This window comes from Coturnix japonica, chromosome 4 (genome assembly GCF_054131305.1).
Source record: "Coturnix japonica strain WE chromosome 4, WE-NBRP24, whole genome shotgun sequence".
In the NCBI taxonomy this organism is placed as follows: domain Eukaryota; kingdom Metazoa; phylum Chordata; class Aves; order Galliformes; family Phasianidae; genus Coturnix; species Coturnix japonica.
The window spans coordinates 69063588-69085699 of NC_140666.1; the positions used below are offsets into that span (position 1 = coordinate 69063588).

A 22112-nucleotide genomic window follows, 5' to 3' on the forward strand; every position below is an offset into this window, starting at 1 on the left:
CTCAAAAAACAAACAAACAAAAAAACTTAGATGAAATTAACTAAATTTGTTTAAATTAAAGAATTGTGATAAATATAGATAGGTGTTAGACTTTCATTCTAAGAAGCACATTTTTTATAAGTTAAAGGAGCAAATTAAAAAATTTAGATGGACCAATGTCCTATTGGGTAATGTTGAGGACTAGATTAATGAAAATGGAGGAATATTCAGCAATAAAAGGGCAATATTCTGTGCTTTTAAAATCAAGTCTATAGTTTTTTGTCAGGATAAAGAAAGGTCTCCCACACAGCAAGCAGAGAGATTTCAAGTATCAGAAGCTGAAAATTGGACCTGGTTAAATACAGGTTAATAAAAGAGGCATTTCCAATAGCAAGAACAATCACTAAAGTAATTTGTCAGTGATTGAGGTGGATATGTATTAGTGTAATTTTTCTAATCCATAGTTAACTTTTTCAAAATGCAGATTTTGAACCCAAACTGGTGTTCAGAATATGCCTGGGGATTTCAGCATCATTCTTTGTTATGGAAGCAGTGGTCATGTCTTCCAAGAAACACTTCTTTCCATGTGTTGCTTCTTGTGGGGAGTTTCAGTCTCACTCTTAAACTTCAGGAATAAGAGTCACTTACTTCTTTCCTGAGATCAAGCCTGTTCTTAGCTATGTGTTTCTGTTAAATTATGCTCAAAACCAGTCAAATACCACTTAAACTTCTTAAACAAGTTTACTTTATCAGTACAAGCTGGATCACAAAAGGATTAAGAATGGCCCTGCCAAAAAGGACCGAGAGTGGATGGCAAGCTGGATGGGAGCCAGTGATTTGCCCTCAGCCCAGAAAGACAACTGTATCCTGGGCTGAATCAAAAAATCAAATAAAGGTCAGCAGGGTGAGGGAGGTGATCCTGCCCCCTCTACTCTGCATCAATGGCACCTCAGCTGGCGTCATACCTGTGTCCAGATATAGAGTCTCCAGTAAAGGACAGACATGGACCTATTGGATTGTGACCAGAAGAGGGCCACAGAAATGATCCAAGGGATGGAATGCCTCCCCTGTGTGGACAGACTTGGAGAGCTAGGACTGGAGAAGAGAAGTTTTTGGGGAGACTGGTAATAGTGACATTTCAGTATCTAGAGGGAGGCTATAAGAAAAGAATTGACTCTTTAGCGGAGTCTGTGTTGATAGGGCAAGGGGAAATGATTTCAAACTAGAAGAGGGAAGATTTAGATTGGATATAAGGAAGAAGCTTTTTACATTAATGGTAGTGAAGTACTGGATCAAGTTGTCCAGAGAGGTGGTGGATGCTCTGTTTCTAGAGACATTCTAGGTCAGGCTGGGCTGGTCAATAAGCAGTCTGACCTAGCTGTAGGTGTCCCTGTTCCTTGTAGAGATATTGGACTAGATAACTTTTAAAGGTCCCTTTCAACTCAAATGATTCTATGATTCTAGTGAAGAAAATGCAGCAAAGTGGGAAATCAGAAGTGTGAGTGTACTTCATATCAAGCATAGTGTATGAGTTCTTTGCACACATCAGCTACATTGGGAGCTGATGAACTCTCTCTTGGGGGCAGCTGCTTGGTGCTCTTCACACAAACTACTTAATATTCAGGTTGAACTACAGTTCTCTCACCTTCTTGCTTTACTCTTGCCTCTTTCATTGCAAATATTTAAAGTGGGCTATCATTTTCTTCTCTTATTTAGAAATTTATAAGGTCTACTGTACTGTTTTGCACTCAGAGTTTGTTAAACACCCTTCTTCCTACTCACAGTTTTTTCAAGGCCATTACTACATTTCCTAAATAAAAGAAAGAGAAATATCTTTCAAAACCATCTATCGCTGTTAGATCTTTGTAGAAAGCAAATGTGCCACAGTAATTATATGGAGGTCATCATTTTCGTGGGCTCATATGACTTCTAGTTCACAAACATGAGTAGAATGAATTCTTTCTTCTAATTCACAGAAGCACTGGGATCGGCTCTGCATAGAAGAACCAAGGAAACAAAACAACTACTTCCAATCTTATTTCACTGGATCTGTAGCTCTGTTTCATTTGGGTCAATTAAAATAATTTCAACAGAGGTGGATTTTCAGACCCTTCACTGGTTCTTAATAGCTCTAATGATCTTCTCAGAGCAGTATAGAAAAGGCAAATTGAACTCTGTGGCACATTACAGGAGAGCCCTTGTGGCAGATCAAGTACTGCTTGCTGCACACTGGAATTTCATAAAATTGACTCAGCCCATATTAAAAACTGTCTCACTGACAGATCTCAAAATTTAGTTCTTAATAATGAAATATCAATGATAGGTTGTCTATTGTCGGGTCTCACAAGCATGACTTGATCAAGAATAATGATATCTTGAATGATTTTATCAATGAATTTTTGTAGCAAATTTGGCAGATGGTGCAAAGGCTGTTGGCAAGAGAGAAGTTGCATCTGCAGAGTAAAATCGGAGATGCAGACAAAGGCTAATTGTAGGAAAAGAAAAAAAAAGCAAGATAACAGTGTGGAAAGAAAGCCTATGGCTTATATTTCAAAGTGAGAGGTTCTTCACAGAAAAGTAGTGATTTAGGAGAAAATGTAATTACTTATATATTTTTCAATAACTATAGTGAATTCCTAGGTACGTGTCTCCCAGAGGACTGTTCTGAGATAAGTCTCTTTTGAAAAGAGACATTTTAAGTAGAAAACTGGAAGTGTTCATGAGGCACTGATAGTATTGTTTAAAAAGAATGTCAGTTCTGATGTCTGAATTCCAAGATGAGTCTGGAAAAAATAGTGAAATTTTAGATGTTAAAGCTGAACAGATAAACCATGGGTTTCATTTTAGTGTGTGATATGAACTCTTCATCATATCCAAGTCTGAGAGGTGACCTTAATCATTCTGTGCAGATAATTGTGTCTAAGGATCAGGTTTAGAATGCGGCTAAGTAGTGCTGAAGGTTAGTCAAAGAATTGAACCTCTAAATAAAACACAGTTTCCTAGCATTAAGAAGATTTAGATATTTCCTACAAATGTGAGGGAGAAATGCTGGATTCAGCATTGCTTGAGCAATGAGGAAGATCCTTGTGTTCTAGTCTTGCAGTGATTAAACTGAAGAGTTTCTCTGTTGCACAGAAAAATAAATTTGCAAAATCAAAGGCAGTGGATATGTATTTGTGAGATGTAGCATGCGTAAACTATATGTTACATTATACACATGCATACAAACACATACATATATTCTCCCCATTCCTTTCTGAGCCCTGCAGGTATTTAAGCCATTTAAAGCTCAGGGAGTAATTATTTTTTTCCTCAGGAAACAAATTGATTTCCAGAGCCCATTTTAACTTTCAGGAGAGCACACTGGAGACAGGAGAGTGATCGGGTGTCTAGGCACTCTGTGGTTGTACAAAAAACCCTTTGTGCAGCCTGACTGGCATGTCTCAGTCACAAGCTCAGGGAACTGGTAATCGGATTTGGGATCAGGGAGAATTTCCTGTCAGGTGAGATTGGCAGGGAAATGTTATCTGTGGATAATTAGGAAATGTATCTTGCCTGTTATCAAAGCTGGCAGGGTTTAATGATACCCTATTTCTTTCTGTGTGTCTGAGTTCTAGGTCTTTGAGGTTTGAAAAATCCTGTGTTACTTAAGATTTTACATCTCTTGTAGAAGGCTTAGAAGATCTCTAATGGTATGCAATGTGAAGAAATCAGATCTGGTAATGGAGAAACCCTCTTCTGTGAAATCAAAGTATATTTTTCTTGTACCTTTCTCCTTTCTGTCTACAAATGACTAGAGGGACTTCATTTTAACATGCTAGATCATGGGAGAAAGATCAGGAGAACTTCAGAATGAACCTTCTTGTGTTCATTCATTGCCATTCTGTCTATAATACAAGCTGGGAAAAAAAGTGCTTAGTAAATTGGTGTTCTTTAAATGCAGACCTCTCTTGTACCACATCCTGACCTCTTCCATCTGTGTCTTTTTTCCCCTACAAATCAGCATAACAACAAAATTATCAATGACACATACATCAGATGTGACTTTCATGGAAATTTGCTTAGACTTTGAGTCTTTCTGTAAATGCATAAAAATATATATTTCTAAAACAATTAACTTTGTCAGCTCACAAACAGTAATTTTATTGGAATTTCTTGGTCTTTCAGTTTGGTGTGTAGAGCAATATATTGATGAAGGCGATGAAAGTATATTGGAAACTCAATAGGTGCGATGTAATTGTGTGAAGAAATATGTTGTTGAAAGTTGTTTTATTTTTGTTAGATATCTTTAGTAGGAAATGCTGCATATTAATTTCTTGTAGCTGGTGAACATGTCTGCTTCCAGACCTTCTGGTTTACTGTACAAAAGTTATTTTTCTGAATGTTTTTCTCTACTTGTGTTAGGTTTTTTTTATGATGGAAGAATCTTTTTGTTCTTGCTGCTGCCTTTACCTTTGATAGTTTTTGTATCTATCTTATACCTATTCACAATATATAGGTGAAATGTAGGTTGCCTTAAGCTACAAAAAATTCATCTTGACAATTTTAACTTAATTCATATGGGATAAGGAAGTCAAGTCATATGATTCTTCACAGAATGCACAAAATAGAGATGTAATTTTTCTGAATCTAATAAAATATCAGATTGATAATAATTTTAATAAAATACATTATCAATGTAGAGAATAAATTGAATAAGTAATTATTATGGTTGCTTTTTTTTTGTTGTTGTTGTTGTTTGTTTTTTTTTAGTGAGAACTACTGTAATTGAAACAGATGTCTATGTTAACAGCATTGGCCCAGTTGACCCAATCAATATGGTAAGTTCAGATTATTGACAAAAAACATTATCTGAGAGATACTGTGGACTAGTATTCTGAAGTAATTCGAATCTCAAATAAATGTGCTTCTTTGTTTCTGAATATGTATTCTTACACTGCAGGATATTGCAAAATCCAATTTAGACTAGCTAGTTGAAATTGTTTTAATTATTTTAATAAATTTTGTTTTTAAAAATGAGACCATATAGAAGACATTGCTCTGGGAGCTTGTTTTGGCACATGTTAAACATTTTCACTGTATTTATCTATACTTGGTTTACCTCTGGTTCAGTATGTGATATTTCCCAGAGCTGCTCCTCAGGGATTTGGGAAAATAATGTTTTACCCAACATTTTTGAATAAAACTATTATCAGTGCATTTATTTGTTTAGGTCACTGGGAGAAAAAAAACAAAACAAAACAAAAAAAAACCCAGAATGAAAATAAATTCAATTTTATTCCTTCTTTCAGACTTATTTAGTATTGTGGGTCATCCTCAGTGTGTATGTATATCTGATTTCTTCAGAAGTTAAACAGTGCAGTTTATCTAATTTCTGGGGGGAACTGCTGAAGTTAGATCTCATCGTTTGATACAAATTGTGAACAACACTTGTGAGGAATTTGAGGCTGTGGCCTTTCCTGAAATCATCTAGAATTTGTTTTCAATTCTCCCTGAGTTTGAGTTGTTAGAGGCCTGGCTGCATGACCTCTCTAGGACAGTGCAGTGGCAGTAGCTCCTCTCAGTAGCTCAGAAGCAGAAGGAATGAGGCCAGGTCTGGCACTTGGATGTGTTTGTGCTCAGCTCCCTCCTGTCTTTTTCATTTTTACCTCCCTACAGAATTGCGCAGTTTTTCATTTGTGTGCAGAAGGGCCTCTTCTTCCAGTCCTGGTATGCATAGACTAGACCAGCGCAGGGAACTTCTGAGCATTTTGTAAAATGATGCTATTTCCAGCTATTTTTCAGCTTTCAGAGATGAGATACCAGACAAGAAAGACTGGTGGTACTTGGTAAAGCTGTTAAAAATGGAAGATGCTGATATGGACATTCATTCCAGTTTAACAATTTATGAAGTTTAGGGTTATCATTACCTGAAGCCATGGCAGGGAAGCCTCAAGTGGGGGTTTTATGTTGAGAAATCAGTTTTTCTTCTCACCATTGTATCCCCTCTTATGGAGCTTATAGCATGAGCAAAATGTCTGGACAGATTGCTACCTCTTAATAGAGACATAGCAAGTAGTAGAAGTTTCCTTTTTAAACTAGCAATTGCTTTCTCTAAGCTTGGACTCTAGGAACCCAGATTACATAAGCATCTAATATAACTTAAAAATCAAACTTTTAAAAATTAATTTTATATATGTACATAAAAATTTATTAAAACTTCCAACAAAAACATCATTAATGTAGAAAACAACATTCTCAGCAAAATATAATTACAGGTGTGACTTTGTAAGCTCTCTTTGTGTGAGCTGTTTCAATAATGAAGCACTTCCTCTGGAGTTAATATTGTTTGTGTTAGTTAACCAATACCCCAACATTTGCATCAGTTTCCAGGGCTGTCCTTAGCCCTCATTTTATTACGGTATGTGAGAACACATATCTGCAACTCCCCTTTGGATTAATCATTTCCCAGATATGTTAATTCAGTCTGTCAAACGATAACCTTTAATGTTTTAGTTTAGAAATGTAGAGAGGGTTTGTTTTTGTTTTATTTTGGGGGGATGGTGGGGGTTAGTTTTTGTGGTTTTTTTTTTAACAATATGACTATAGTGTGTTATCAGGGGAATATGTTCCTATGAAACCTTAAAAAGGTACTTGTTATGAGGGGAAACTGACTTATTTTTCTCATATATTTTATTTTGCTCTTGCTATGTAATAGACTTTTTAACTTTCATAAAACAGAGATTTTAAGTATATGTATGACATTAATTAGAATTTATTTTTAAAGACTCTTGGAGTCTGGCTTTTAGTATTTAACTTTACAAAGATCTACATAAAATTCTAGATGCTATAGACACCCCTTGCATAAAAGATGTCTTCCTGCAGTATGTGGTCTCTCTAGGCATCTGCAGTCTGAGTAAATATTCTTAACAAGTGTCTAGATCAGTGAAGTATTTAGGCTTCTAATACTTATTAAGCCTAAAGAGTTCTGAATTTATTTTTTTTAATGCTATCCTGTGCTATGCATCATTCAGCAGCCAAATAAACTACATCTAAGTGCATTTTTATGGCTAAAGTCTTGGTGCCTAAAAGCTGTGCAATAGTCTGGCATTTTCTTAATGGAACTTAGACATATGATGAATATTTAGGGCCTGTTTTTCTCTATGTGGAAGCTCATTCTGTTGAGCACTTAATGAAAATATACTCTTACTACTTTTCCTTTCAAGCTAAGACTAATGTTAATAACAAACAAACAAACAAATAAACACAAACAAACAAAAAAACACCCCAAAACCTCACAAACAAACAACAAAAGAAGAAAAACCAAGAAAATTAAAACAACAAAAACAAACTAATGTAGTGGTGCAGGTAGTGCAGCCTGACCTATGGTCCTTGTATGTAAATGATATCCACTCATGCTGCCTATGAACCTCCTGATCTTTCTTTGCACTGTGTTCATCACCCAGTCCTTCCTTGTTCATCAGTGTTTTGTGCTTTGATACTCCAGTTTATTTACAGATGTCTTCTGCTGCTGCCTGTGGCAGAATCATGCCAGCAACTCAGCTTTCATGATATGGTAATTCTGATTGGAATTCCTTTCCAGTATGTACATTTTATGGAAATGGGTTCCATTTTCTTTCATGTGGTGGTAACAGTTCTTCAGAAATCAGAAGTATCAGCAAGCCTTTGATTATCACCCTTAGCTTTTTGTATGGCGTCTTCTTTGGAGTGAACAAGGATGACACTTTTTTTTTCCCCCCCAACTCACTCCTTTTTTTCTTTTTTTCTTTTTTTTTTTCTTTTTTTCTTTTTCTTTTTTTCTTTTTTTCTTTTTTTCTTTTTTTCTTTTTTTTCTTTTTTTTCTTTTTTTTTTTTTTTTAATTAGAAAAGATAGATTTCAATAATTCTGGTGCTTGTCAACACTAAAAGTGGTCAGAGTTAATTGGCAATTAATCACATGAATGTTTTGAGACTTTTTTTATAGCAGCTGACTAAATATTCCTTCAGTAATCCTGAATGTTGTTCTTTCTTCTTTATGAAACATACTTAAGCATTAAAAAACTCATCTATTAGTATGACTTATTTTGCCAGCTATAGGAACTGGAGTAATAATTCATAAATAAAATTTTATAAGTGCTCTCTGTTTTTCATGGTAAAAAAGAAAAGAGCTTAAGTTGATTAGTCTGGCTGTTGCTGGCAGTGAGCTTGCCTACTGCTGTTGCAAGGTAGCTCTAAGTTTATTCCACCAGGTTTTGGGGGAATCAGCCAAGTACAAGAAATATCCTGCTCATACTGGCTCAGTACAACAGTTCTGAAGTCAGTTGCAATTTCTGTGATCATTTTGAAGGGAATGACAAGGGATGAGGGAAAAGCCAGCCTTTGTATGACAGAGAAATATTGCAATATCTTTTTTGAGAGCAAACCAAAGCAGAGCAATCTTTTCAACCCTTGCTTTAGACAGCATCCAGTACTTTTAAACTGCAGTTGAAGTATAACTTGTTGTCTCTCCATAGATACAAAATCAGAATAGGTAGTTGAGGTCCCACACAAAGCATCAGAAAATTTGTGCTCACTTCCGTTAAAATGTGCTTTAATTTGCACATGCTGTTTAGGAGTGATTCAATCTGAGGCTGCAGACTTCTTGTTCTGTTGCTCATTCTCAAATTTTGTGTGTTTCGGGAGATGCATGTTGTGTGTGTGTGTGTGTAGATCCATTGTATCACTTAAATTGCAGCTGACATGGTTTAACTATGTAAGAAAATCTGTATGAATTCCCTTGACTTCATTAGAGTATACCAGCATACACTGGTTGAAATCTGTTTTATATAATCTCAGATCTCACAGATAAACAGGCAGAGCAATAACTAAACTGACTGTGAAGTATCTGAGATTCCAGATGCTGGTGTTCTGTATTTGCATAATGCTAATTTGCTAAAGAAAATAGCAGAAGTGCTGAGATGGCTGTGTATGGCTGGGACTAGAAAAAGTTGCTTAAAATCTTTTCCTTTCTCTCTGTGATCAGTGTGTTGGGAGCAAGCACTTTGGTTTCTTATGTTTCCAGTACTTCCATATTTCTGTGCAGAATATCTTCCATGGTGGTTTTCTGTTTTCAGCTGCTTCTTCATAGCTTCATATACAAATTCAGTTGCCTTTCTGTTGTCTGTAACTCTGTCTGTGTTCTTCTGTCCTATGTGAAATACTGCTTTGTGTACCCCACATCTGTACCCCAGATCTTTAGATACCTCAGTGTGGCTAAATCATAGCTTTAAATCTCTCTTTTTCTCTCTCTCTCTCTCTCTTTTTTTCTTTTTTCTTTTTATTTTATTTTATTTTATTTTATTTTATTTTATTTTATTTTATTTTATTTTATTTTATTTTATTTTATTTTATTTTATTTTATTTTATTTTATTTTATTTTATTTTATTTTATTTTACTTTTTTTACCCTTTCTCATTCTCCATTGCTGTGGATATTCTGTGTAGCATTGAAATATAATATTTTTCTATGATGTGATGGATCCTAGAGCCTGGCACAAGGTCTCAGATGGTCTTGTAAATTCTGACTGTAAAGCAGCTTTCGGGGGTTTTATTTTTATTTAGTTTTAATCCATTTATCACAGTGAATCTCTTGTCCACATTTTCATTATTCTGATGATAAAGTTTTGGACTGCAATTGCCATCTTGCTCCAGTCAAACTACCTATAGATGTCCTGCTGGGAGAATTTCCCTCTATTTCTACTGAATCATCTCTTTCTTGCTCATGTTCTTCCTCAGGCTCCTCTTACATTGGTTCTCACACATAAACTATTTCCTTCAAGGCATTTCAAAGCCTATTCACAGTCTTTCTTTTTTTTTCCTCCCCCTAAGAAGCCAATTCCTACCTGAGATCTCAACAGTTTCTGTTCACGTCCTTTCAACTTTTCAACTTGGTATATCATATACTTTCTCCCAGTCTGCCCCTTATTCTTCAAAGAAGCTTTCTATAAGGTTTTTTCACTGTTTCTCATCATGTTGCTGCTTAAACTTTTTTCTTTTCTTCTTCTTTTTTTTTTTTTTTTAAATTTATTTCTCTCTGTGGAAGCTACAAAATGTGAACATTTAAACTTTTACTGTGCTACTGACAGTTCTTACTGCTATTAGGTTCTCTATTTCCTGCTGCTTTAGCCCCATCTGAAACAAATGGAAGGTATCAACTAGCACTAAAGCTAAACCAGTCAGTACTTTTCTCCTGCTTTTTCCCCTCATCTGCACAGAGTGTTTGGCTGCTCTGTTGTACAGTTTACTGTTAGTTCTGATACCTTAATATATGTTCCAAACCATTCCTGCTGGCTGAAGTAGCAAGGTGAGAACCAAACCAGGTAATTATCTATCCTGGTTTTGCTACCAATATTGAGATTTTGGGACATGGCAGGAAAACCAGGGAAGCAAAAGACCAAACAACTGTAACTGAATAACTGCAATTGATCTGGCTTTAAAGCAGCTTTACCATACTGAATGGTGAAACCTTGTTTTTGAGACTTTGCAGCTTATTTACAAGATGAAGTTGTAGAAAACCATGTATGCTTGAGTGCAGCTCAGCTTTGTTGCAGAAATTTTTTGTGGGATTAATTTTGACTGCTTGAGTCTCTCGTTACAAGGAGTTAGATGTAGGCCAGAATATAGAAAGTACTGTTAATTGAGCTGATAAATCATTCTTGACAGCCTCAAAGCCAAAGCCGTACTCCTTATCAGTATTCACTCCTGCGTTTTTAATATATAAGTAGTGTTTGTGTCTCATTTTTCATTTCTGAGTTTTGGTTCTTTCTGTACTTTAATATTTGCTAATGAATGACAGTGACCGAAACGTTCAAATTTCAATTGAAAAAGCAAACAAACAACAATAACAACAACAACAAAACAAAAAAAATCCCATACCTTTTTTATATTTTCAATGTGCATATGTATATATAGTGTTTACTTCCTCCTTTCATGACCTTTTCAAATAGCCATAATCATAGCTTATCAGCAGAGATTTTGCTGAAGTGCTTTAGTTACTTATCTAGCTGATCTTTTTACTAGTTAGCAAGATTTTTATTATTGTTTCTAATCTACAGAGCATTTAAATAAATTTTGCCTTTTATTCATATTGTGGTATGCACCTGTCACTTTGCATTTAAAATAAGAATAAGCACAGATGCTACACTGTGCTGTGAAGAGCAGTGGATACCTTCCATATTGTGCCTATGCAGGGGGGCCTCTTTGTACTCCCTCACCTTCTGTGGGTATGGTTTTCTGTATTTCCCCTTATCCTGTGTGTATGCTTTTATACAATATTCCAGTGTGATTTTCTGCACAACTATAACAATCTGACTGGTTAAAAGGAGCAGATGCTATATTCACCATATTTCTGGCAACTCCCACTTCTTCCACTACTGTAGGGTTATTAATCTAATACAGATATACTTATCAGAATCCTTGTGATTTCTCTGATATTTTAGATCTCTCTGTAAGGTCCACAAGTGAGCAAACTAAAATCATTTACTGAATGAAGAAAATTTGTTTTTACTTTGGTTTCAACCATGAGGATCAAGATCTGAAACGCTGGTTGAATCTATTGCAGCTCAAAAACAAAAATGTTTAAGAACTTTTAAAGTAACCCATGAGTAAGAACAAACATATTTTAGAATGTTCGTTGAGAGAAGCCATATATAAAAGATAGTTAAGCATTTTAGTATAACTAGGTATTTTAGTAAAGTACTGAAAAGCATTGCTTTGGTGTCCAAAGATAGTTAGATATGAGAGAAGGTGAAGGTTATGAAAGCCTATTGGCAGCTTTCTGGCAAGATGAAGATAAGTCAGCTTGGTAGTTTACTTGGTTCTGTTCTCTTGGGAGAGCATGTGGACATCAGTGTTTGTTTATGACTGTCTTTATTGTCTAAACCTTTTAATCATCATACTTACCTGAGTTTTTGATATTAAATTCCATATCTTAAAATCAAAACAGAGTTTGTAAAATGTTTTTTCTAGCTTTTTTTTTTTTTTTTTTTTCTTTTTTTTCCCCCCCTGACATTTCTCTGCCTCACTCCCATTACACTGCTGTTTTAGAAATTAGAAAACTGAATAGAAAGAAGAAGGATGAGGAAAATATCATAGATTTTGAGTAATTGAACAAAATGAAGTCACTTCACAGTTTGTAATTGAACTGAATTCAGGGGCTCCCTGTAAAACAAATTTCTGAATTAGTCTGTTGCATTCCAGGAAACTTAAGGTGTGGATTGGCTCTAATGGAGAAGCAACTGTAGGTTTCTGGGCAAAGAAGGAGGAAGAAAAGGATGTTTTTAATCTTTTTTACCTCTGCAAATTACTGGTAATGATCTATATTGTAGAACTGTAGCTGGGTAGTATTTCACCTCTGGTTTTGTTGCTGGGACATTTCACTGCATTTGTGTATAACCTGAGAAAACTGGGACACCTTTTCCTGTTGTCGTACAAATGTATCACATTTAATAAGATCCAGGCAACAACTAACCTACTCGTTTCTCCATGGTTTTTGCTGAGAAATATCAAATCAACTGTGCGATTGCTAGACAAAATATCCAAGAAAAATGGTTTTGTGCTTTGTGCAATTTTTCCATCCTTCTAGTGTTGGAACTGACATGTTGTAGGTGCACTGAGATGTAATCTTATAGAATATAAGAATATATAGAATATATAGCAGCCTCTCTTTCTTTCACAGATTTCCAGTGAAACAAAAATCTAGTGGCCTATATAATATTTGGCTGTTACTGACCTGTACTAATTCTTTTGAGAAACTAACATTGGGAATTTGGTGTATTCCATACAATATCTGTTCCTACTCTATTTGATATAATTGTTTTATTAACATTTTTTTATTATTATTAACTGTTTCTCTCTGAGACTCTACACCTGCTTGTCAGTATTCACAGACTGTTCACTTCCTGGCCCTTTAATGGTGTTCTCTGATTAGTCACTGTGTTCCCAGCCTTTGGAGTTTGTTATTATCTTTTAGAGAGGACAGAGATGAAGGAGGATTGCAGTTATCTGGAAATAATTAGGCAGGTGGGCTCTTTATGCCAGCTGTGCAAAAGAGTTCGGTGATTTAATCAGACGCCAAATATGAGCTAACATGTGCGCTGTTTATTGAACCCTGTGAGGCTGAATATGAATAAGCACACATTTTGCTCTGTCTGTGACTAATGCAGCCATAGATTGATTTCATTTTATTCTGCATGGATGTTTTATCATTAGTTTCATTTAAAAGAGAGAGTAGTAAACCAATTTTTATGGTTACAGAATGTCATTGAATGGTGAGCTTTATGAGACTAATAAAAGTAGTGATAAGTGTTAAATTTAACTTTTTCTAAGAAAATGAGAAAAGCAAAACAGTTGCTCAGAAAGATTTATTACTCTAAAAGAAAATTGTATTTGCTGATGTGCTGTTGTGCTGGTTGATATAAACAAAGATAGTGCTTTTGTTCATCTAGTTTTGGAGACAAAGTACTTCCTTAGTGTAGTCATTTTTCTACCACATTTTCAACAAATTTTGAGGGCCCAGATTTTCCCTTCTCATAGGAAAATATGAATTGTTTTTCAGGAGCTACAGATTTAAGGGAATTTATTGTAAAAATCCATAACATATTAAAACTTCAGGTCTGTTTCCAAACTAGATCTTGAGAAAGTATACAACTTTTAAAATTATTCCCTCTTTAGGTTTTTGCTCTCAGGTCTCACTGCATGCTGACAGACTTATTTGAGCCTCATTTGCCCCATCAGCCTGTAATTTGTACCTGTGCTTGGAGGTTGTACAAGATCTGTTTGGGTGAATGTGAAGGAATGTTTGTTGAGAAAGGAATCCCATATTCACTTCTTGAGTGTCTACATGTGATCACAGCATGCATATGCTTGGTCTTTATGCTCAAGTTCTCTTGAGTGAATGATAGTATAGATGAAATGAGCCGAAAGTGTGGGATAGTTAGTCAAAGTATATATGCTGCCTAAAGGATGTACAAGGGACCCTAAAAGGCAGCAAAGTCTCAGCAAGGCATAGGATAAGTTGGTATGATGAAAAAGCAAATAGTAGTGTCCAGCAATATAGATAGTAGAACATAGTAGAAGTAGAATAATTGCACTTGAGTTAAATCGGAGAGCCAGAAGTTGTGAGTCTTTCAGGTGGGATGAATGAGGATGATTATGCTTTTGACTTTGAGGGAAGAGGTTCTAGGTGCTTGTTTCAACTTAGAAATGGAAGACCACTCTCTGCAGATAAGAGGCTAGCAGTTGGATCTATTGTTATGCATTCAGCATTGAGACTGCTTATTAATATTATGACATTGAATTATTATGTATGAGATTTTTTTTGAGCAGAGAAAAATAATTAATGATTTTAGCATTTCCTGCTTTTTTGAGTGCTTTTTTTTTTTTTTTTTTTCCCTTTAAAATGTTTAAGTAACTCTTTTAAATACAAGGTTCTGTTAAAAACTTGCACATTTAATACTGAAAGCTAAGCAAATCCAAGCACCTGGGACTACTGGGGCTGTTTCTTTGCTTTGCTCATTCAAAATCATCAAGCACTTCTTCCTTTTTTTATCTTAATTTGATAGGGTTATTGGTATTCAGTGACAGCCTGAGTTTTCTTGCCCTGGGTGTATTTGACTGTAATGACACTTTGATATATTTCTTTTTCTCAGACAATGCAGTGCCACTGTGAATTGGCTGCTTAGAGTAGCACCTTCAGACAGCATGCTCTTATCACACATTCAGTTGTTTCTGTTGATTTCAATCACTGACTTTTTTTCTCCTACTTTTAATTGATAAGGCGACAAGTAAATCTTTGTTCATGTTGTGTCATTTAAGTCTATTAAAGTACTTCTTTAGCACACTGTCTTGTGTATTCATTTACAGAAGACTAAGGCAAATTTCCTTTCCAGTTGTAAACTGCAGGTGAACACAGAAAGCAGGATGTTGAGGATGAACAGGCTCTGGGTTTTTGGCTTTCACAGGCGTCTTGAAGATTTTTATATACAAATAAAATAATGAAGGACTTGTTCTTCCCTGCAGAAACTTCTCCCGATTACAAGAACTGTCAAGGAGTAAGCAAAGTTTTTGGGTGAAGTCATCTCCAGGATGCATTTTTGCTTACTCCTTTTGTTCCCTTGTCCTACTGCTGTTTGCCTTATACACCTGTTACATTTTCTTTGCAAGTCACTGAGTCACAATAGTTTGTATGGAGGAAAGAGCAGAGGCAAGCCTTAGCCTTGCATATCTATTCTATTCCAAATCTTTTCACACCCAGATAAGTGGGAAAATGGAGAGAGATTTAAACAGTCTTGGTATATATGCCTTTGCACTTCTGAAGGATGAAGTGGCAAATTTCACAAATTTCACCTGGGAGATAGCTGCTAACATTTGCAGAAATGAGAGAAGAATCTATAACTCATACAGCTGGATACTATGGCTATTTAAAAATAAAACGAGCAATAAACCCTAATCCAATCAGCAAACCCTTCAGCTTTCATTGCATTCTAATTTCATTTAATCTACATTCATTGCGTTAAAAGTCAGAATTGGCTATCTGTGTGAAATTTTATTGTCCAAATTTTAACTAGACATGCAGTATTTGGCTCATGTCTGCACTGTCTCCCTCTCTTCTCCCCTCAGAGATGACAGGGAACAACCAATGTGAAGTGTGGAAGTCTGGCCTTCAGGGCTTTTTTTCTCTGTGGACTGAGCTCTGGGAGATACTGAGTTGCTCATAGGAGGTTTCATGTGATAGCCATGTAGGAGAGATCTGCCACCGTACAGAGTGGCAGTTGCTCTTGACATCAGAGTCATGATCTGGAGCTGAGACAAATGATAAAGAGATTAGTTTGCTACTTTGCTCCTTTATTTTGCTCCCATACTGAGCAACAGTTAGATTCTTTGCAGATGTAGTGAGATCTTGTTTTCAATATTTAATTCCCTTGTTATTTACAGTTTCATTAAATTCTTTGATCTGCCACTTTTTTGACCATAAAATCTACTGAGGAATTTGACTTTGTATCAGAAAATAAATTTTCTTTGGCCTCTAAAATGTGAAGTGAAATTGCATTAGGGAAATTTCCTTTCTGAATGTGTATACTTTTGTGTGCTTGCAGGTGAAAGTATGAGGCGAATGGTCAAATTATTTCTGCAAGCAGTGATATTTACTTCCTGCATATACGTGAATTTTTCAATTTAGCCAGCGGATGTGTTTCATTGTTTTTATCATAGTGCAGATGGGAAATGTTAAAGATGATGATAGCTTTCTTGAAGGATCTAAAGATGTGTGTTGTGAAATTCAAGGTGGAAAATATAAGAAACCTTATAAGAAAATATAAGAAATTTTGTTTGCTTTTGAAGAGACGTAAAACTATGTCTCTAGAAACTTGGCCAAGCCCGGAAGAACTAAAGTTGACCTTATATCTGTGTCTGTTTCCCCCAGGGTGGTTGTACTGTGTGAGGACTGCCAAGTTACAACAAGATCCTATCAGGTCTCCTCATCTTTAGCTAAACAGTGTGTCTCAGGAGAGTCGAGGTAGAGGCAGAGGGCTATGTGCACCTTTCCTCAGTTTGCTACAGGCTGCTGAGTGCAGTATAAATCATACTAAAGAGAACAGAAGCGATAGCCTTGGATTTATACCCAAATTGAAATTTCTTGGCTTGCAGGCTTTGGAGAATGTGTACATAAATACTGTTTCTCTGTTTTTAGGAATACACCATAGATATTATATTTGCCCAGACTTGGTATGACAGTCGTCTGAAATTTAACAGCTCAATGAAAGTCCTTATGCTTAATAGCAATATGGTTGGAAAAATTTGGATTCCAGACACCTTCTTCCGGAACTCAAGGAAATCTGATGCTCACTGGATTACAACTCCAAATCGCTTACTTCGAATCTGGAGTGATGGAAGAGTATTATACACTCTAAGGTAGGAATTTATTGACTAAGTAGAAAAGATAGAACTGATATGTGAAAGGACACAAAAATACATATGGATCAAGTACCTGGAATTTTGGTTGTTGACCACAAGAGTTCGCAAAGAGCTTGCTAAGATGGAAAAAACATAAGATTTGATAATGAAAAATATTAAATAATATTGAAATATATTGCTCAGAATATTTTTAAAGTGCAGTTGTAAAGGATATCAAATTTCAATCCCTTTTTAGGTACAAACAAGGTTTAAGGAAAAAAATACCAACAGAGTTGTATCTCATCACTAAGATATCACAGACCTGAGTCATAAATTATTTCACAGACTTTCTATTGTAAGCAGTTAATTATCTAATTTTCACCAACTTTTGTTCTGTAAGTAAAAGATGAATGTTCCAAGTAATAAAAATAAGAAAAGAGCTTGATTAAAGCTAAGGTCGAAGTTCTGCGTGTAGTGCTTCCCATGTTTACTCTTACAAGCTATTAAAATCTACAAATCTGTTCCTCCAAGTTAGATATAAACAAACATGTTGGGAGTAATTCTGATTGGCAAATGATGGATGCTTGGGTTAATTTTAAATCTACCATCTAGGCTATCTGCACTGATCTCTGAGACATACAGTTCTTGAATAGCTGTAGACTACAGAAAGCATTTTAGGATAATCTTTCAATTTTTCTTATTATTTCTTAAGCACACCTTAAAAATCCTGCAATAAGTTAGAAGCTGATAAGGAAGTAGCATGTGCAAAAGATGACATATATCTGACTTCTTTTTAAAAATCAAACAGTAGCAACTTATTAATTACTTACACAGCCACTCACAATGCTTTCATCTACAGACTAGCAGCATTGTATGAGCAATTTGTAAAAGTGCTCTGTAACAGAAGAAAGAATTTCAGTGCTCTTAAAAGCATCCTGTTCACTTATTTTTGATCTTAATATGCTTTGTTTGAATGTATAAAGTGCTCCTGGGAGAGCAATTTAAATTAACAGCTTTTTTTTTTTCAGCTGATGTTTATAAAAATCTTGTGATAACCTCTTCTATTAATGTGCAAATACTATTTCCTCTTTTTTTTTTTTTTTTTTTTTTAAATTAGAAATACATATGTAAGAGTTGGATGGTACCCTTTCATTGCTTGCTCAATTTCAGTGGTATAATTTTTGTTTTTAATAGGATTTAATAAATAAGTCAAACTCAATGAAAAACACGTGAGCTCTCTCAAAGCAATAACTTAGAATTATTCTCCTGAAGTTTGAGCTATGAAATGCAGTGGGCTGGAAATGAAACAGCAAAATTTGGTATTCACCTGACACTGCAGCATGCAAACATCTGTATAGATGAAGATATGATCTGATTCAGCCTAAGGTGGAATTACATTGAGTGTATATGCTGCATATATGTGCAATTGGAAAGTTTGAAAGGCACCCTCAGAAGGATGCAAGTGTCAATGGGACTTTTTTTCTTTCCTAGTATATGGCAAGAACTACAGTTTTCCTTAAAATCCACATTGTTTAGAAACACTTTGGAAGTCTGTGATAGCATTTTCAAAACCTGTAACTGATTTGTTCTGTTAAAATGCTAGACTAGTTCTAGACTGCTTCTAAAATTTATACTACCTACTTGAAAAACCTCCGCGCCTTAGATATTGAATGAGTAGAAATATCAAGATTGATCTTCACTGTTCTTACACAAACATAGAGCAGTCCTCATGTTTCCACGTATGTATATATATGTGTCCATATATACCTATATAAGTGTATATAACCATGACATATAAGGATGCTAAATGCCGTGTGACTTTCCAAAACATTCTTCAAAAAACTTAATTTTATTGCTGTGTTTATATCCCCTCCTTGCCCGGCCTTTAGCCCTTCCCTTTTACTCCTCTTTCTGGTATAAATTTAAGAGACTCCCAAATCAATTGTCATTTTTGAAATGACTTGATATGGCAATTGAAATAACACAAATCATTAGGTTGCATTTGGTAATTTTGTTCTTTGGAGATGATGGTGGATGTCTTTTGCAGATACACAGCTGGATATGCATGACATCTCTAGAAATGCATGTGTTTATTATCTAGTCTGAAGTGTCTAGATGCATGGATATAATCTTTCTTTTGTTCTTATTTTCTAATTAGACTGACAATTAATGCTGAGTGTTATCTTCAGCTTCATAACTTTCCTATGGATGAACACTCCTGTCCACTGGAATTTTCAAGCTGTAGGTGGTACAATACTTTGTTTTCTTTTCCCTTTACACCCAGGCTCTAAATTTCCTGAAAATCCAGAAGCAAGAGAGCAAGTAATTACTTCTTGAAACCTTGAAGTGAAGGAAAAAAATCTATTTGTATTTTGCTTTGATTTATTACATTATTTATTGCATAATTAAATGCAATAATGAATGAGTTGAATTATATGCATTTCATTTAGTTGAAACTTTAAAAACAATTCTATTACTAAGGAGTGTGATGCAATATTCATTCCAGTTAATAGGAATCTATTGCCTTGGAAGAACTTTATTTTTTATGCCTGTCAGACTTACCAGCTTTGAATTGGTTCCATGTGTTATACTAAAAGGAAAATTAAGATCTGCTTTCTTCAGCTTGTTCTAGTAAATGCTTAATCACTAAAAACATGCCTTCTCCTTTCAGTGGGACTTATTTTCACAAGAAACATAACTTTCAGATTTATTTTTTTAATATATTAAAAATAAAATACTGTTCCTAAGAGCAGTGTGCTTTTGCTAGCCAAAGAAACTCAAGCCAATTGAACACAGCTAAACAATTTATTCTTAAATGTGAAACTTAAAAGGCAATGAAATCAAACTTCAGTGAATCTTCTTAAATGAATATCCTATTTAGTGTTTCCTTCCTGAATGCTAAATGAACTTTGGTGGGTCTGTCAATTAAATACAAGTGAACCTTGCTTGATTTCATTCCTGCTTTTGCACTAAATCAAGAAGTCTGTAATTCCAGGTGGATTACTGAACAATGAATCAGGTTACAAAAATCCAATCTGAGGAATAGGAATTTTATCATATTATGTGCTCAGAAGTACTTTTAAGCTCCTTGTGTTCTTTTAAAGCTAAAGTATATTGCATTCATGTATTAATTCATAGTGGTGATTCTGAGTCTTTTTTTTTTTTTTTTTTTTTTTTCATGTCTGAATTCCAGAATATTGTGTAGATATCTCCTAAGTAATTGTATTTACAAATCTTTAGGCTGATCTTAACAGTTAGGCTTAGAATTGACACTAGATATTTTGTTATTAAATTTTAGGTGGATACAGTGGATTATAGATTTTCTTGCTCTCTGACTCACTTCATATACAGCCTTTGTTTTGTTTCCAAACTTCAGAGATCACAATACATGCTTTGAAATTTGCTGTGGGTGTAGTCTTGATTTGTTGTTTTATTCTAGATGGATATCCCAGAAATGAAATTGAATACAAATGGAAGAAAACCTCTGTTGAAGTGGCAGATCCGAAATACTGGAGATTGTATCAATTTGCATTTGTAGGGCTGCGAAATACAACTGAAATTTCTCATACACTATCTGGTAAGGCAAACTGTTAAGCTTTTTAGCATGTATTATCTATGTGCAACAAAGCTAACAGATGTAATCCAAAAATTATTACTATTTTTTTAATTCATAGGTGATTATATTATTATGACAATCTTCTTTGATCTCAGCAGACGTATGGGATATTTTACTATTCAGACATACATTCCTTGTATACTCACAGTTGTTCTTTCATGGGTGTCATTTTGGATCAACAAGGATGCAGTTCCTGCAAGGACATCTCTGGGTAAGGATGCTTATTTTCACCCTTGAGGGTTCTGGAGCTTGCCAGCATTAGAAATCCGCATTGAGCCCCAGATTAATTGAATTAAATGATTGTGATCACTGGTCACCCTTTCTATTGAGTTACAAGGTTAAGTGTAAGAGAATCATGCTGTGGTGTCACAGAAGGTTTTAAGGGAGGGAGTGTTGATAATAGAAACCTGTACACCTTGGGCTTTTGTGGTGATATAGGAGAAGGGGAAAATTTTCATGCTTATGTTAGGTTTAGATATAAGGAAAAAGTCTTTTACAGTGGGAGTGGTGAGGCACTGCAATAGGTTGCCCAGAGATGTATGTGGTGGATGCCTAATCTCTGGACAGGGCTCTGGGCAACTGGATCTAGCTGTGGATGTCCCTGTTCCATGCAGGGGTGTTGGACTAGATGATCTTTAAAGGTCCCTTCAAACTTGAACTTGATCCAAGCCTAGTGGCTTCCCTATTTCTTAAGTAAATATATGGTGTTTTTTTTCTTCTATATGATATTTTTTTCATCTCCACAGATGGTAATATGGCAATGATTAGTCTGACAAGTATGAGCAAACTTCACTTAGCATTATGGAACATAGGCTGTCGTTACTACATGGGGGAAAACTTTGAAGATGTGTATTGTTTTTGTTCTGTTGTTTTGTTTTTAAATTTTAGTGTGCTTTTTGTTTGAGCCTTTTTTTAATTTTCTTAATGAAAAAATTAATTTGCTCCTTTAAGAACAGAAAAGAATATTTGCAACTGATTTTGAACTTCAAGGAGTTAGGCACATAACTTGCAAAAACTTGAACTGCTGTCCTTCAGGACCTTGTTTTTATTACAGTTATTTCTTTAGTGTTGCAAGTTCTTCTGTAGTTACAATTCAGCATTAGAGTCAAACTTGACTGACCTGATTAGTGTGGCACTGGCCTCCTATGTTTGACCACTTGGGAACTGTATTGCCTTTGAGAAGTGTCATATAGAGATGTGTGAAGGGCATAGGATGCACACTAACAACTTTCAGATTAATAGTGACAGTTTTCTGATTTCTTTATGTGTGAATGCTCAAAAGTCAATGTTTGGTAGATTGTAGGTCAACTATTCTCACATGCATATTTTCTAGTGAAGAAAAAAAGAGTAAGCCTAGACATGTAAGTAAGATTATAATTTGCATGTTCAAGTATTACTCTCCAAAGGAAAGGTCACATCCTAATTTTGAACAACTTGGAAAAGGGTTTGCATCTCCCTATGGGATCACATACAAGAAGGAAGCATTAACACCTTCTAAATGTTAAATCAGTGAAGAGTGGTTTAATTGACACTAAACACGTTGCAAATAAGGCCAGCTTATTCATTTAATTAACTTGTATGTGAATGTAGGGAAATATTTCTATTAACTT

General features: G+C 35.1%; 1 protein-coding gene across 1 annotated transcript in view; it reads left to right on the plus strand.

Moving 5' to 3' along the window:
- Positions 1-22112, plus strand: part of GABRG1 (gamma-aminobutyric acid type A receptor subunit gamma1) — a 49371-nt gene that overhangs the window by 21610 nt on the left and 5649 nt on the right. Inside the window, exons 3-7 of the mRNA XM_015862458.3 lie at positions 4732-4799; positions 16684-16904; positions 19045-19127; positions 20326-20463; positions 20561-20713. Coding sequence (XP_015717944.2) covers positions 4732-4799; positions 16684-16904; positions 19045-19127; positions 20326-20463; positions 20561-20713 — 663 coding nt within the window. The remainder of the gene's footprint in view (positions 1-4731; positions 4800-16683; positions 16905-19044; positions 19128-20325; positions 20464-20560; positions 20714-22112) is intronic.